Below are 15,770 nucleotides of genomic sequence, written 5' to 3'. Positions count from 1 at the left end.
AAGTCACCACAAAAGATCTTAAGACTAGATCTTCTTTTTCATATTCGAAACAAAGTAGTAGCCAAAACACATGACACAAGATGGTGCATCCTTGAAAATGACAGGCCCAAAAAAATTCTTCCTCAAGTAAGGAAAAAAAAAAACTTTAATGTTGAACAACATGTCTGTGTTTTTGAGTTCCACTACTGTGTAGTCATACCATAAACTCCATAAACAGCTATAGAGCAACAAATGCTAAAGAAAAAATAATGGTCACTTTTCAAAGAGGGATAAAGTATTTACGAGAGACAACAAGCTATTAATATCTGCATGTCATTATTGCAAAATATAGTACTTTTCCATTATTTTAATGTTTTATTTAAACAGGAATCAAAGAATTGCTTTGCTTCCTTTCAAAATTGTCCAATTCTGTATTGTCCAATGTAGTGAAGTAATTTAGGTTTTCATTCTCTTTTGCTGTAAACACGTTTCTCTCTATCAGACTTCGCTCTTTAAGCAAGTTGGCACTGCACATGTGAATTACTTCACTACATTGGACAATACAGAATGCATTTCTGGTTATACCACATCTCTTCCTATATTACTAAACAGAATTATTTTCTTCACAGCTCTTGTATACCTGAAAATTGAAATGCCTAACAGAGGGAGATACTCCCCAATCCTGCCATGTCACCACTAGCTGGCTGCACGAAATAAAAAAAACACGGCATGAACGTATTTCAAGCATAGGGAACACATCTTAAAGCAGGTAACATCTTAGTAACAAGGAACCATTCCATGTGTAGCTAATAATTTTAATAACCAATTTAGTAAATGAAATTCTAATGCAAACTTACCGCCCCCAAGAAGCTCGTTTCTGAAGAGCAGTCAGGGGTCCCACCTCCATGGCATAACTAACTGTATCGCTGTACCCCAGTACGGATTTTTTCATCCTAAAAATCAAAGAATGAAGAAAGAACAGAGTCACTAGAAACTATGAGGGCCTAGATCCCTACCTTGGAAACACTGGTGGCCTCCCAGGACTATAACAAGGGATCACATGTGGCACCATCCTGCGGCTGCTGAATTTTAGAAGTGCGGTTTGGGCTGCTTCCCCCAGGAAGGGCCGTTCAGCACTCGAGCAGCATGTGAACCATAACGCTGCTTCCCCCTAATTCAACAGTACTAAATCAGTTTCTTGATAAATTAATCCAAAACTAGATTCTTATGCTACCATCTTAAGGAATTCATCTGAAACCTAAAAGTCACAAGAACTTCAACAGGATTCATCAGATTTTTCCCAGACAAGCAGTCAATCCCAACTGTTCCAGTGATCTTAGCTCTACGTACATCATCACAGGCCATTCAGAACTGCAGAGGAAAAAGTGAAGAATTCAGGAATGACAGGATCCCTTCACAGTACAATTATCACACTAAACTCATAAGATAGCTTTTCCAGCTACAGAGACATGAACAGTTTTGTGTTTCTATTCAGTTCAAAAACTTCATTGCATTTTCTAAATATGAGACCCTCCCACTGCTTCTCTTTAACACCTGACAGTAAGATAAAAATGTTTAATAAAAGTCACTACAACTCAAAATACTCTATCAGTCAAATTTTAATAACTACTTCACCCCTAGTACTGTACATCTCACTTGGAGGAGTACCTACTGTTTATCTGCTCTCTAGTATCATTTTAACACATTCCTTCAGCACTACAATTTCGAAGAATCAAGTTGTCAAAATCCAAAGAGAGCTCACAAATAATCATAAAAGATATTGCCAGCAATTCTCAGTTTATCTTTTATTCCTATAAAATACTTATATACTGGCTATTTATAAATTGGGCGTTTTCCAAAGCTATGAAAATTTAGAAGCTATGAACATAAAGAAGGACTAAAGGACTGAAGCTAAGCAATTAAAACTGCAATGAGAAAGACCTGATTATTTGTCAGTAAAGACAGGCAAAGGGATATTGGGCAACACAAGTTAAACCAACTTCATTTTGTGTATGAGCAGAGAATAAATATTTTTTCAATGTATTAAAGCAGCGTTGCACAAAGCATCACTATCATTTATAGTTGCACAATAAGAATTTGTGTTTCTTTCAAGTACAAGATTCTGAAGAGAAGAAACTGCTACAGCATCAGGACATTCTGTAGGCCAAAAATCAGTAGCAGAAAAGAAGAAAGAAAAAAATAATACTCAAACCCAGCAACAGAATGAGTAGTTCCACATTTACCTCTGACATAGACAGTGGCTGCAACGTACCAAGATGTGCATACAATGAACAGATATCACTCCTATGAACACAAGGCTGACTGGTCCAATCTGGTATAGAAAAAAAAGGGAGGACATGGGAGATAAAGAGAATTTTTCATTAATCTTTACATGCAAAAACTTTGTATTGTAGCAAGTAAATTAAGAATTAAAACATTTTATGCAACTGGATTTTTTTGCCCTCTCAGAGGAAGATTTGCTGATGATGTTTCATGGCATCCCTTACTTTTATTCATTACTTGACAGAAGGCTACTCAGGGGTGATCAAGCCATAAATACAAAATGGGTATGAACAACTTTACTCCTCTAACAGCTTCATTAGGATATTTGCCAAAAAAACTCATCAAGAGAGAAAACCGCATTTACTGCACAATTCAAAACAGTGGTTTGAACAACCTTAAAGTGGCAATGACAATAAAGGTATCTTTCCCTTACATTAGTAGACTTGATGATGCACAGTGTATAAAAAAAGAGAAAACCACCACAACCCCTGTAACTTCTACTATTACAAATTATAGATAATTTTCAAATTAAATAATTTGTTTCAGAGTGGAAGTTTGACCAAAAGTTTTCACAGAATGTACTTGCTTTTCACATGCAACTTTCATTCTTAAACTGAACAACTGAACATCTTGAAACAGAGAATTGCAGGATTATTTAGTTGTAAGGTGAAAACTTCACTTGATTAAATCTACCCTGCCTTAGGAAATGCATTGTTTGTTACCTGGTGCAAACAAGTTGTGCTATACCCTGCTGCTGCAGGAACGCAAGCTTGATTTAACAAGCTGACGTTGCATCTTAGGACATAGAATCTGGCCCTAGAGAAGTCTGAACAAAGATAAGACAAGCCCATAACAACAATTCCCCTGAGACATCATAGGAGTCTGAGTGAATCAAAATCTTTCTTTTTTCTGACAAGTTTTTGTTTTCACCAGAAAAACACTTTGGCTAAGCAAAAATACACCAACAACACATGCTATAAAGTCTTCAGGGTGAAGTAGTAACTTCAAAAAAAAAAAAATCTCAATCTTCAGTACCAACCTCACCAGACTAAAGAGGAAAAATAGAAAACTCTGTTGAAGTTGGTAGTGACAAACAAAAAGTATCCTTTTTTTTTTTCAGGCTCAGACACATATCTGTAGATCTTTCTAGATAGTTTTTCTGATCTGTGAAAAATAACTGAATTCTTACCACAATGCCAGCATTTTTTATTGCAAGTGGAAGACCAAGAAGCCCAGTTCCAATGTTTCCCTTAAGGAGGTGCATAAGAGTTTGTATAAACCTGAGGATAAAAATATAAAAAGTCACATTAAAAGTACACTGATCAGTGGGAGATTAAAAAAAAAAAAAAAAAGAAGAAAAAAAAAAAGAAAAAACAATACCACGCCCTCTGTCTTTTATTAATAAAGGGATAAATTGAGAGCTTTACAGTGTTCCACCTATTTTAAAGAATATGCAGCACATTCAAATAATGTTCTTATTCATCTTTACATGTAAGCTTCCTCAAACAGAATGTACAAGTTTGATATTCAGTTCCTTCCTCCAGCTTGTGAAAGGTTATTTTCTGTGCAATTTTATTGTCCTTTTATCTCACAGTCAAAATTACCAAGTTTTATCAATGCTTTTTTAGAGTCAATAACATTCAAAACAATCACCAGCTGCAAATCACTAATCTGACAGCCAAAGGTTTACCAAACAATGAAAAAAAAACCTTTACAAGTTTTTCTAATTAAACAGATTATTTCCAAAGTCTTCTGAAGTTTCTTTACAAAAAAAATAAAATCAATCGAAACCTTCTTTAAACAGTGCTTGGATTCTGAGTGACTCTTATCATTTTACAAATGGGCACCTTGGAACATTGTTAACTTCCAAAGGACAGAGAATCTGCTCAAAATGAGCTGCTTTTGGGCAGAACTAAGCAAAGTCTTGATGTATAACAACAAAACTGTATCACAGGTGCAAGAAAACCCCTTAAGAGTTCAGTAAACTACTTATGACAAAGAGGTCAGAGGCAACAATTTCAAGAAGTCAATACTAAGAGTAAAACATACGTAATGCCTTCTTCATTCTCAAGCTGGTAATGCTTCTCAACTGGCAGGATAGTATCATGCTCTTCATCTGACACGCCATCTGAATTTTGTTCATCAATTAAAGGCTTCATTACTTCCATGTCTGTACAACAAGAGTTAAAACCACATTAGCGTTAGAAACAAACACAGAGTTTAGAAGTAAAACATGACGCAAACTTCCCATCCTATGAGGTTTACCTGTGTTCCTAACTACAGAGCTGATTTAGGCAGGTAGATACACACAAGTCTGCACAGGAAACTCTCTTTAAAGTGGCGCACTGTTTCATTATTATCATTATTATCATTATTATTATGGCCAAACACTAGGTTTTCATTAAGAAAAACAACTTTGTATCATCAAAATGTTGATGGTTTCGATCATTTTGCAAAACAGAGAAGTCATCCATTGTTACAAAAGGATGAGATTCATCTCACCCACCATTAATTACTGCAATACTAAGGATTTAGGCTACTCTTGTCAGTGGTGAGCAAAGAAACCCCCTTCTAGTAATGCCATCCTAAAATGGACAGGTACTGTAGAAGATGTCTCCAGTCACTGGTGACAGAACCAAGACAAGGGAATTACGCTGTGAGCTTTGAAAGCTGTAATTACACAAACCTTTTAAAATACCATAAACTGCCGCCACTGTCAACAAATGCAATTCCACCATGCAGTTAAGTAACAGTGCCAAGCAACAGCAAGCAGCCAGCAGAGAATAAAATTGCCTTTCAGGCACAACGAACGGCTTAACACCAGTTTAGTGCTGATTAAATTATAACCATTTTTAAACTACTACAGTTAAGCAAAACAAATCCTGCCAAGAGCAAATAGGGTATTTACCTTACACTTGCCTACCACAGTATCCATTCATAAAATGTGTTGAGTAAGTCTCAACTTCCATCATTTTCACCAAAAAAAACCCCTGTGATTTTCGCATTTTCTATTAAAACAAAATACTGAGTATTTCTGAGTGTGCAACAGTACAATCATCATCTTCTTTACAGAACTCTGAAAACATTGAATACCATAACACATTAGCTACATCAAAATATGCTTCAATATTCAGCATGCAAAAATATTTCATAATTTGAGTGAACACTAAGTACCTTAACCATACCGAGCTTATTTATTTTGTAAGAAAAATATAGATGCTAACTGAATACCTGTGAACTCTGTAACACTGGTGAGATTGTAGAAGCACTTAACAGAAGGTATGGATGACTGACATCTTTAAAGTGCTATATGAACCTGCCAAACACGAGTTTTATTTTGGGGATATATTACAGTCAATCTGATAAAAATTACTACTTAATATCAAAACAAGATTCATGCACAAAACCAGACAGGAAACACAGAACGTACTGAAATTAGCCATTGCACTGGGTGTGCATGGCAAGGTGTCGGTAGCAGGGAGGCTACAGGGGTGGCTGCTGTGAGAAGCTGCCAGAGCCAATTCCAGCTGGCTCTAAGATGGACCCACCGCTGCCAAGGCTGAGCCCATCAGCAACGGTGGTAGCACCTCTGGGATAATGTATTTATGAAGGGAAACAAAAAAAATGCTGTGGAATAAACAGCATCCAGAGAGAAGAGTGAGAATATGTTAGAGAAACAACTCTACAGGCACCAAGGTCACTGCAGGAGGAGGGCAGGAGGTGCTCCAAGTGCTGGAGCAGATTCCCCTGCAGTCCCTGGTGCAGCCCATGGTGAGGCCGGCTGTCCCCTGCAGCACATGGAGGCCCATGGTGGAACAGATCTCCACCTGCAGGCCATGGAGGACCCCACACTGGAGCAGGTGGATGCCCAAAGGAGCCTGTGACCCCATGGGAAGCCCATGCTGGTGCAGGCTCCTGGCAGGACCTGTGGCCCTGTGGAGAGAGGAGCCCATGCTGGAGCAGGTTTGCTGGCAGGACTTGTGACCCCATGGAGGACCCAGGCTGGAGCAGTTCATGAAGAACTGCAGCCCATGGAAAGGACTCATGTTGGAGAAGTTCATGGAGAACTGTCTCCCATGGGAGGGACCCCACACTGGAGCAGGGGCAGAGTGTGAGGAGTCCTCCCCTGAGGAGGAAGGAGCGGCAGAGACAACATGTGATGAATTGACCACAGCTCCTATTCCCCATCCCCCTGCGCTGCTCGGCGGGGGAGGTAGAGAAATTGGGAGTGAAGTTGAGCCCAGAAAGAAGGGAGGGGTGGGGGGAAGGTGTTTTTTAGATTTTTTTCTTATTTCTCATTACCCTACTCTCATTTGACTGGTGATAAATTAAATTAATTTCCCCAAGTTGAGTTTATTTTGCCCACGATGGTAATCGCTGAGTTATCTCTCCCTGTCCTCATCTCAACCCACCAACCTTTTGCTATGTTTTCTCTCCCCTGTGCAGTTCTGAAGGGCAGTGACTGAGCGGTTTGGTGAGCACCTGGTGTCCAGCCAGGGTCAACCCACTACACCCATTCAACAAATCATTAAGGTTTTACGAAACCTTAAAGATGTCTAACCCATCAGCAGGGCACTGAAGCCAATCCTAAGCAAGAGGAACTTATAAAGAAAAACTGTAGAACAAGTGTAATATATCCTATAGAGCAGAAGGCAGCTTATCCAGGTAGTTAAAACTAAAAGCATATAGCTCAAACTCTCCTGAAAACAGCAAAAGGTCATCTGAATCTGGTGTCAGTGAAGCTGAAAATCAGCAATGAAAGCACTTGACAGAGCACAGATGCTCAGTGGAGAACAAAATCAACCATAAAGTACACTGTAAATTTATACTCACTGATACCCTAATTATACAAGTCAAGACAGACTTAATCATCTTTCACTACGTGGCATATAGTCTATGAATTGATCAAAAGAAGGGTCAGCAAAGAAATTCCCTCCCTCTGCTCCCACAGTACCATGTTGAGTAGTTCTTGAGTATACCATGACCGTCCTCTCAGCTCTGAGTCACTGCTGGGCTCATTCGACACTCACCAAAACCTGCTGCTTCTGGACTAAAACTCTGATCCCTCAGGGGTCAGAGAAAGGAAAGTGCCAATGCTGGCAATTTCGCTCAGTGGGCAAGTGATTAGGCTCATTTTCATTTTTTAAAAATTTTGAGTCTGAACTAACAATCTGAAGTGTTTTCACTAGGCACAAGCCAAACTACCAGTGTGCAAAGTCTGTGATCATACGAGATTCAACAACATATAAAAGAAATCACTGCAGCAATTAATGCTCCTGTGTAGCAGTATGAGGGGCCCGGCGTGTCCCTTAGGACCAACAGCTCTGCTGAGTATCAGCAACTGCTCAGTCAAGGGAGAAGAGTGAATTTCACTTCTTCCGTTCCAGCCTGATACTGAAATGTTTGATACCTACATACATCCACACTGTTTACCATGCAACTCTTAATTTTATAGACATCCCATTCTACTTTTCTCCCAACTTCCTGACCCTTCTTCTGACCGCAAAGGTCCTTTAAGAATGGATTTAGACACACTCAAGCATTCCCGTAATTTTTAAGTAATAAGAATTTTTCTAAGACGAGTTATTTTTTTCCCCTCAAGAATCCATCTTTCCATGCCTAAAGCCATCTAGTCATCTAAGGGTTATTGTCATCACTATCCCAGCTCAATAATTGCTTAACTTACCATCGTGTCTAGAAGTGCTAAGCAACTCATTGTTCTGCAGAAACGCGAAGTAAGAGCAGTTTCTGCCCTAGAGTTTACAATCTAATCCTCCTCAGTTCACCTACAGGGTTATGTTTTTAAGGTTTTTTAACCCATTTGGCATTTTTAACTTTTCCTGTGAAGTAGTTTTGTAACTTACTGAAGGACTGCTTCAGAGAAGCTGTCCTTAAGCAACATTGCTTTTGAGTGTTTTTATTGTTTATTGGTCATCTATGTAAATACCAGTCCTGATTATTTCAATACATTCCACAAACGCATATGAAACATTGTACCAAATAAGCCCAAAGCAAAATACATACATTTGCAATAACTGGTAGATTTATTTCACAATAGCAACATCTTAAGACAAACAAAAAGTTAAAGCACTACAGAACAAGATTTCAGTATCATAATCTTTAACAACAATAAATTTTAAACATATTTAGAGAACTTTCAAAGAAGTTCAAGTACAAGTCTATTTTTCCTAGTTACCGGTATTTCACCAGACAACATCAAACAAGTTACCGACTTCTTTGTCAGCAAAGAACAGCACAATCAGATTGGCAAAATGCACTGAATTTTTCTGGGTTCTACTGTGGCAGGAAAATAAAACAGCAGCTGTTTAGAAACTAATGTATAGCATCTATGTAAACTCTATGTTACATCATTTTAAAAAAAGGTTTCTTCCCTGTGTACATTAGAGAGTTACACAATTCAGTTCTTATTGTCCACTCTACCACTGCAAAATAAATAGAACAAAAATGTTTCCTATACTTCTACTAGACTCTCGACCAAGATGACCTGAACATGCATCCGTTCACCCTCACAAAGCATATTATACTTTAATCCGGAACTCGCCTTCCTTGCTTTCAGGATCTTCATCATCCATTGTCACTGCAGCCAAGGCTGCCATCCATCTTCTTCCATATTTGTGAGTAGCAGAACCAGCAACGCGTTTTCCCTTGCTGACTCATTAAGCACATGGACAAAAGAAATCACCCTATAAGCACTCCAGAAAAATCCTCAATTCCTTGGGCTTTGCCACATTGCCTGCCTAGGATGTATTAGGTGGCAAAAGTCCCACATGAGAACCAGGACCTGCAAAAAATAAAGGCTTCTTGCAGTTGTTTAAAGAAGGCTTCATCCACCTCTTCATAAAATGTCCTGAGTTGGAAGGGACCCACAAGGATCCTCGAGTCCAACTCCTGTCCCTGCACAGGACGACCCCACAGTTCACACCGTGTGTCTGAGGCCGTTGTCCAGTCTCTTCTTGAACACTGTCAGGCCTGGGGCCGTGACACCTCCCTGGGGAGCCTGTTCCAGTGTCCAGCACCCTCTAGGGGAAGAACCTTTTCCTCATGTCCAACCTGAACCTCCCCTGGCACATCTTCCTGCCATTCCCTCGGGTTCTGTCACTGGTCACCAGAGAAGAGCTCAGCCCTGCCCCTCCTCCTCCCCTGGTGAGGAAGCTGCAGGCACCATGAGGTCTCTCTCCCCTCAGTCTCCTCCAGGCTGAACAAACCAAGTGACTTCAGGCGCTCCTCATACGGCTTCCTCTCCAAACCCTTCACCAACTTTGTAGCCCTCTTCTGGACACTCTCCAGTAGCTTTATATCCTGTTTATACTGTGTCACCCAGCCCTGCACACAGTGCTCCACGTAAGGCCGCACCAGTGCAGAGCAGAGCGGGACAATCCCCTCCCTGGCCGTGCTGTGCTGGATGCACCCAGGACTCGGTTGCCCTCTTGGCTGACAGGGACATTGTTGGCTCATGTTCAACTTGCCATTGACCAGAACCCCCCAGATCCCTCTGTGTGGAGCTGCCTTCCAGCATCTCGTCCCTCAGTGTGTATGTACAGCCAGTCTCCTGCCTGACTTGGCATCTGTAGCAGACACTCACCTTTCCATTCCCTTGGTTGGCCTTACCGCAGATGTTGAGCCATAGCTCATTTGTCCCACACAGCAGTTGATTGATTATGACAAAAAGATGATACATGCAGGTCAGACAACACATACTGTCCTGATTTATTTAAATTCACTGTATTTGTCATGGAAGACCAAGAATAGGATGACAGATAACCCATGAGCTGGAGGAGATGCTGTCTTTCCAGACTGAATCATCACTCAAAGAGAAGCCAGCCTCTTCACCTATGAGACTGAACACCTGACCATTACCGCTTTTCTTCATCTTTTCCTCATTTGACTGAGATCCTGATCTTTGTTGAGGATTGAAATTATGGCAGTAATGAAAACATTACTAAAGAGGCAGGAAGAAAGCTCACACTAAAATATTTACACTAGTGATCCACTCCAAAAAGCTAGCCTCTCCTCCAGTTGGGAGCCTGTTCCTCCCTGTCCATCGTTCATGCCACACATACTGCCCTTGTATCTTTAAATTCTTAAGTCCCTTCATGTAGCATACTTCCAAAACACTAATTCTTGTGGGGAAAAATCCTTTACGATCTGAAATATCAGTAACCACTGCGCTTTTCAGGGACGCCTCCTGGAGAAACAGCAGGACACTTGGGTCGTAGAGTACTACTCTGATTGCTACTGAAGATGGCAAATTTGAGCTTTAAGGAGATGTCTACATGAGCATGACGCAGTTTTTAAGAAGTATCTTTCACACAGAATTTTCACCATACAATCATACAAGTGCAATCAATCATGCAATGCACTACACTGACCTAAAAGAAAGATAACCAGCTTCCCAGCCACAAGAAGTTATATGCAAAGTTTTTTAGTCCATACCTATAGTCAATAGAAACTTTAAAAGGTTTCTGACCTTTAAAGATCATCTTGTTCCACCCCTCCGGCCATGGGCAGAGACATCCTTTACTAGATCAGGTTGCTCAAAGCCCCATCCAACCTGACCTTGAACACTTCTCTGGGCAGCCTGTGCCAGTGTCTCACCACCCTCAGCCTAAAACTTTCCTCCTCATGTCCAATCTAAATCTACTCTCTTTTCTGTTTAAAACTCTTGCCCTTTGTCCTGTCACTACAGGTCCTGGTAAAAAGTCTCTCTCCATCTTTCTTACAAGCTCCCTTGAAGTACTGAAAGGCCACAATAAGGTCTCTCTGGATCCTCCTGTTCTCCAGGCTGAACAAACTCAACTCTCTCGGCCTGTCCTCACAGGAGAGCTGTTCCAGTTCTGCTGTGGTTTAACCCATCAGGCAGCTAACCACCACACACAGCCGTTCAAACATTTCCCTCCCACAGCGGGAGGGGGGAGATAACCAGGCAAAAAAGGTAAACCCTGTGGGTTGCGATAGTTTAATAAGTAAAGCAAAAGCTGCACGCACAAGTAAAGCAAAACAAGGGATTCATTCACCACTTCCCAGGGGCAGGCAGGTGTTCAGACATCTCCAGGAAAGCCGTGCTCCATCACACATAACGGTGACTTGGGAAGACAAACCCCATCACTCCAAATGTCCCCTCCTTCTTTGTTCTTCCCTCAGCTTTATATACTGAGCATGATGTCATATGGTGTGGGACATCCCTCTGGTCAGTTGGGGTCAGCTGTCACGGCTGTGACCCCTCACAGCTTCTTGTCACTCCCCACCTTTTCGTTGTCAGGCCAGTATGAGAAGCTGAAAAGTCTTTGACTGCTCAGCAACAACTAAAACATCAGTATATTATCAACATTATTTGCACCCTAAATCCAAACCACAGCACTATACCAGCTACTAAGAAGAAAATTAATGCTGTCCTGGCCAGAACTAGGGCAGTCCCTCTGACCATCTTCATGGCCTCCTCTGGACCTGTTCCAACAGGTCCATGTCCTTCTGGTGCTGGGCGGGGGGGTGGATGCGGCACTGCAGGTGGGGTCTCACGAATGATGAGCAGAGGAAGATCGCATATGGCGGCAATTTTATACCATTTCCTGAGCTAACAGTAGGATCATGATAGTCCTGTTTTAAAATTGGCATGAAAGATTTTGCATTTCCAACCATATACTGCTGGCACACAGTGAGTAAACGTTCCCCTTCATAAGCAAAAACTATGGCCATGCACAAGTCACACGCACCAGCCTTTCCTGGCCCTGAATTTTTGCGATGGAATATTTTGTTCTCATGCTATTTCTTGAGCTTTCACTTAAATTATTTCCCATATAAATCACCTTCAAGCACACACAACTTTTAAAACATGTTCTTCTTTTTCATCTCTTCATTCTCAGCTGGATCCACTGAATCATCTCCATATCAGTCACACACTTCCACAACCGCTGAAGAAATTAAGATCATAATGAAGTGACTATGAATGGTAGTGCGAGGGGCACACTGGTCCAGACCGATAGACTTTTATAAATTTTTCTAGTTCAAAGGGGAGCTAACAGATAATCCCATTCAACCACACACAAGCCAGCTCCCTGTTTTCCACTACAACTCCTACTGAATACAAGAGGCATAAGAACAAGGAAAGAAGAAAAACCCTCAAACTAAAATGTATTTTCCAGAATGAAAATTAAAAAGGAAAACTCATCTATTTTAAAAATTCCAATTAAATATTAATAATTAAATTTTCCAGAAGAGTAAAAGCTAACATTGGTTTTGGTGTGTTTGTTTTTCAAGAATTTTAAAGCTATGCTTGCTGCAGTTATTTGAATATTTTTTCTTTGAAAGTGTATCTTTGTGTTATTTATTTCTCTCCATTACAGACCGTAACTTCATAAAATAGATTCATTTTGCTTTATAGTAGAATTTATTAATCTTAAGAACAGTTATTTCTGTACAAATGTTGAAAGTCAATAATGCCACTCGATAATCAAGGAGAACTGTTTGCTTTTATGTCATAACCATGAAATCCAGAAGGCTAATTAGATGAGAGACCAGAGTTATTAAACCAAAGCGTACACAGGTCTCCATAGTTTATTATACACTTTCAGAGGAGTGCTTTTACCCCAACCCAATGGATCATTTACTTGGAAGGATGTCTTAAATAACCCGCTGTCCTCTCTAGACCAAGATACTCATTTCTGCATCATTAACACACTTTCAAGTGATGACACACTGGTAAGACTTAAGTTTTATTAAGTATTCAATAGGACCAAACCACGTAAAAAACTCCTGAAATCTTATCAGATGTTGACCTGCATTTTTTAACAGGTAATCCCATAAGAAATCTGGTTCTAAGGGTTCTGATAGGGAACCTCTGTCAGATCTGTGAATTTTAGCAAAACAAGAAGCTGAAATTTCTTTCTGCCCCCTTAGCTTGGAAGGTGGCAATCTCTCATTGCAGGAAGGACCAGCCTTTGGGACAGTAAAATCTGAAGCAGTTCCACTGCTTCCCATCGTCACCACTGGACAGGATGAATTCTTCAGATTACAGCAGAACACAGCTTGGAGACGAGACTGTCAGTCTGCCCAGCCAGGCCAGAACTGGCTGTACTTTGTAATGCAACCCGCCACGAGCTCTCTCTTGTCCATCTACAGACGCGTGCCCTTCTACGCTCAGATTTAAAGCTACGGACAGTAATCTGCAATGAACACAGCCAATACATCGACACACAAACCCGAAAAAGAAAAAAATACACTTTCATCGTAGATAAAAGCATCACCTAACGATGTAAAGAGAAAGCATCTCCATGAACGCCTACGCAAGACCGTGACTTCCCAAGGGTGGAACTGACGCCTCCAGGGAGCTGCCCGGGCCGCCCTGAGGGGCCGGTTCCGCCGGGCGGGGCCGCGGCCCGTCCTCCCCGCGCCGACCCGCCCTGGAGAGCCCCGGCCGGGGATCCCTCTCTGAGAAGGCCGCGGCCGGATGAGCGGCCCCGCGCTCCCTGCGCTGCGCTCCGCTGCCCTCAGCCCCGCCCGGCCCCATGTGACGCCGAGCCGGCCCCGCAGCGCTCAGCTCCCGCCACCCGCCGTCCCGTCCGCGCTGCGCTGGCGAGGCCTGGGGGCCGCCGCCTGAGGCGAAGACACCACCGGGACAAGGCGCACCCCTCCCCCAGGTGGGATGGTTCATCCCGGATGCGCTGAGCGCTGGAGCGCATCCCCTCTGGGCCGAACCATTCCGCCTCGAGAGGAGGGGGGTGGCAGTTGGCCGGCCGCTCCTCACACCCACGCCCTCCCGCTCTCCGCCCCGCAACGAGCCGCCATCTGGCTGCCCCGCAGCTGCTCCCGCCACCCGGCCGCACAGCACGCCTCACCGAGCTCCTCCCTGCCGGCGCCGTCCATCTCCCTCCGGCTCTCCGCTCGCCGCTCTGCCAATGTGGAGCCGGCCGGCGCGGCAAGGAGCTGCGCATGCGCCCCGCGGGAGCGAACCATAGATAGCAGGCGGAAAGACAAGACCTGCATGTGGCGGAGTGGGTGTTGGTCCTCCAGGCAGCGTGTGCGGGGCGGGCACCGCGCGCTCGTTGGCGCCTCCTGGTTTGTGTTGTGCGCGTTGCTGTGTGCCCGGGCGCTGCAGCAGCCCCGCCGCCGGGGGCCCTGTCAAGCATCTGCAACAGCTCACGCAGAAATGAAACACCGGGTGATTTGTATTTGCCTTCCAGTGCTAGGAAATTAATTTCATGGAATCACAGAATGTCCTGAGTTGGAAGGGATGCACAAGGATCATCGAGTCCAACTCGTGTCCCTGCACAGGACAACCCCACAGGTCACACCGTGTGTCTGAGGCCGTTGTCCAGTCTCTTCTTGAACACTGTCAGGTTGGAGCCGGGACACCTCCCTGGGGAGCCTGTTCCAGTGTCCAGCACCCTCTGGGGGAATAAATTCGTATCCATTTTTGTTTCCTTTCAGAGCCTTTCAGGAGCAGCTGCTCTTAGATCAGCATGGGCTGCCTGATGTGAATTAGCGTTGCTCTGTGGGTCTGGTGCAGCCTTAGGTCTGATGGCCCCACAAAGCCCTGGTGGCACCTGTCCCCCTCCGCAAGGCTGGGGAGCCTGGCTTTGGCAGGGAACCGCAAGCATAGAGCCAAAATTAGAATCATAGAAGAATAAGTTCTGATGGGAAGAACATTCATTTTCAATTGTCAAATTTACATTTATTTCTGGATACCACACTTCTCTAAACTTTCATTAAAAAGAAAGACATGTGAATGACCTATTACTCGGCTTCCTCAAATTTATTTTGGAAGAGGGTTCTCAGTAGGCAATCTGTGACTGCGGGTTATTGATTTAAGGAACTGACTCACTAATTACAGTGTTTGTGTCAAGCCATTATGCAGTGTATATGTATTTTCTTTATTCCTGGATATTCTGTATTCTCCATTGTTTCTACCAATGCCAAAGTTTGTTCAGAAAACCTTATAAGATCATTAATGTGTATTCAAAATGCATATTCAGTTGCGAGTGTTCATTCCTTCTATCTGGTCATTGCATCTCAGGACTTGGCTCTCATTAAATCCCACGTACATGTTGAAAAGACATTAAGGATGTAATACATCTTCATTTCACTTCCTACTCAATGCAAAACAATTTGTTTCTACTACTTGCCACTATTTGCATCAAAGTTCCTTCTTCCAGGAGGAGGTTTGTTATGCATTTAGAGAGGTTTTTCTAATATGGTCCAAAAATTATATCAAGTACCCGAATAAGCAGTGGTGATCAATGAATATTAAAAAAAAATAGATACTACAATGTGATGGATATTCATGATTTAGTAACATGCATTTTGTTCCTCTTTGGTAAGAACAGAAGGATTTTCTTTAATGCAAACATCTGGTTAAATTCTAGTCATCCACCCATCAATGCAAAGTCACTTCATGATGTGAATATCGCAGTCACCAAAAGCTTATTTACCCTGGGCATCATGTTCTGAACGGCATATACAGCTTGCCTCTTAGAAACTGTGGATTCAACTCG

General features: G+C 42.5%; 1 protein-coding gene across 2 annotated transcripts in view; it reads right to left on the bottom strand.

Annotated features, from left to right (window-relative positions):
* Positions 1 to 14,232, bottom strand: part of SLC36A4 (solute carrier family 36 member 4) — a 102,360-nt gene extending 88,128 nt beyond the window's left edge. The window contains exons 1-5 of one of the 2 annotated variants that reach the window (XM_065633646.1): positions 14,115 to 14,232; positions 4,312 to 4,432; positions 3,452 to 3,542; positions 2,223 to 2,311; positions 837 to 932 (exon numbers count right to left, since the gene is read on the bottom strand). In XM_065633646.1, coding sequence (XP_065489718.1) covers positions 837 to 932; positions 2,223 to 2,311; positions 3,452 to 3,542; positions 4,312 to 4,432; positions 14,115 to 14,232 — 515 coding nt within the window. Of the gene's footprint in view, positions 1 to 836; positions 933 to 2,222; positions 2,312 to 3,451; positions 3,543 to 4,311; positions 4,433 to 14,114 lie in introns of those variants that run through there. The other variant, XM_065633655.1, reaches the window with a different exon arrangement.
* Positions 14,233 to 15,770: the final 1,538 nt, after the last annotated feature.

The sequence above is a fragment of the Caloenas nicobarica genome, chromosome 1 (assembly GCF_036013445.1).
Source record: "Caloenas nicobarica isolate bCalNic1 chromosome 1, bCalNic1.hap1, whole genome shotgun sequence".
NCBI classification, from domain to species: domain Eukaryota; kingdom Metazoa; phylum Chordata; class Aves; order Columbiformes; family Columbidae; genus Caloenas; species Caloenas nicobarica.
This window is presented reverse-complemented; position numbering and strand designations above follow the sequence as displayed.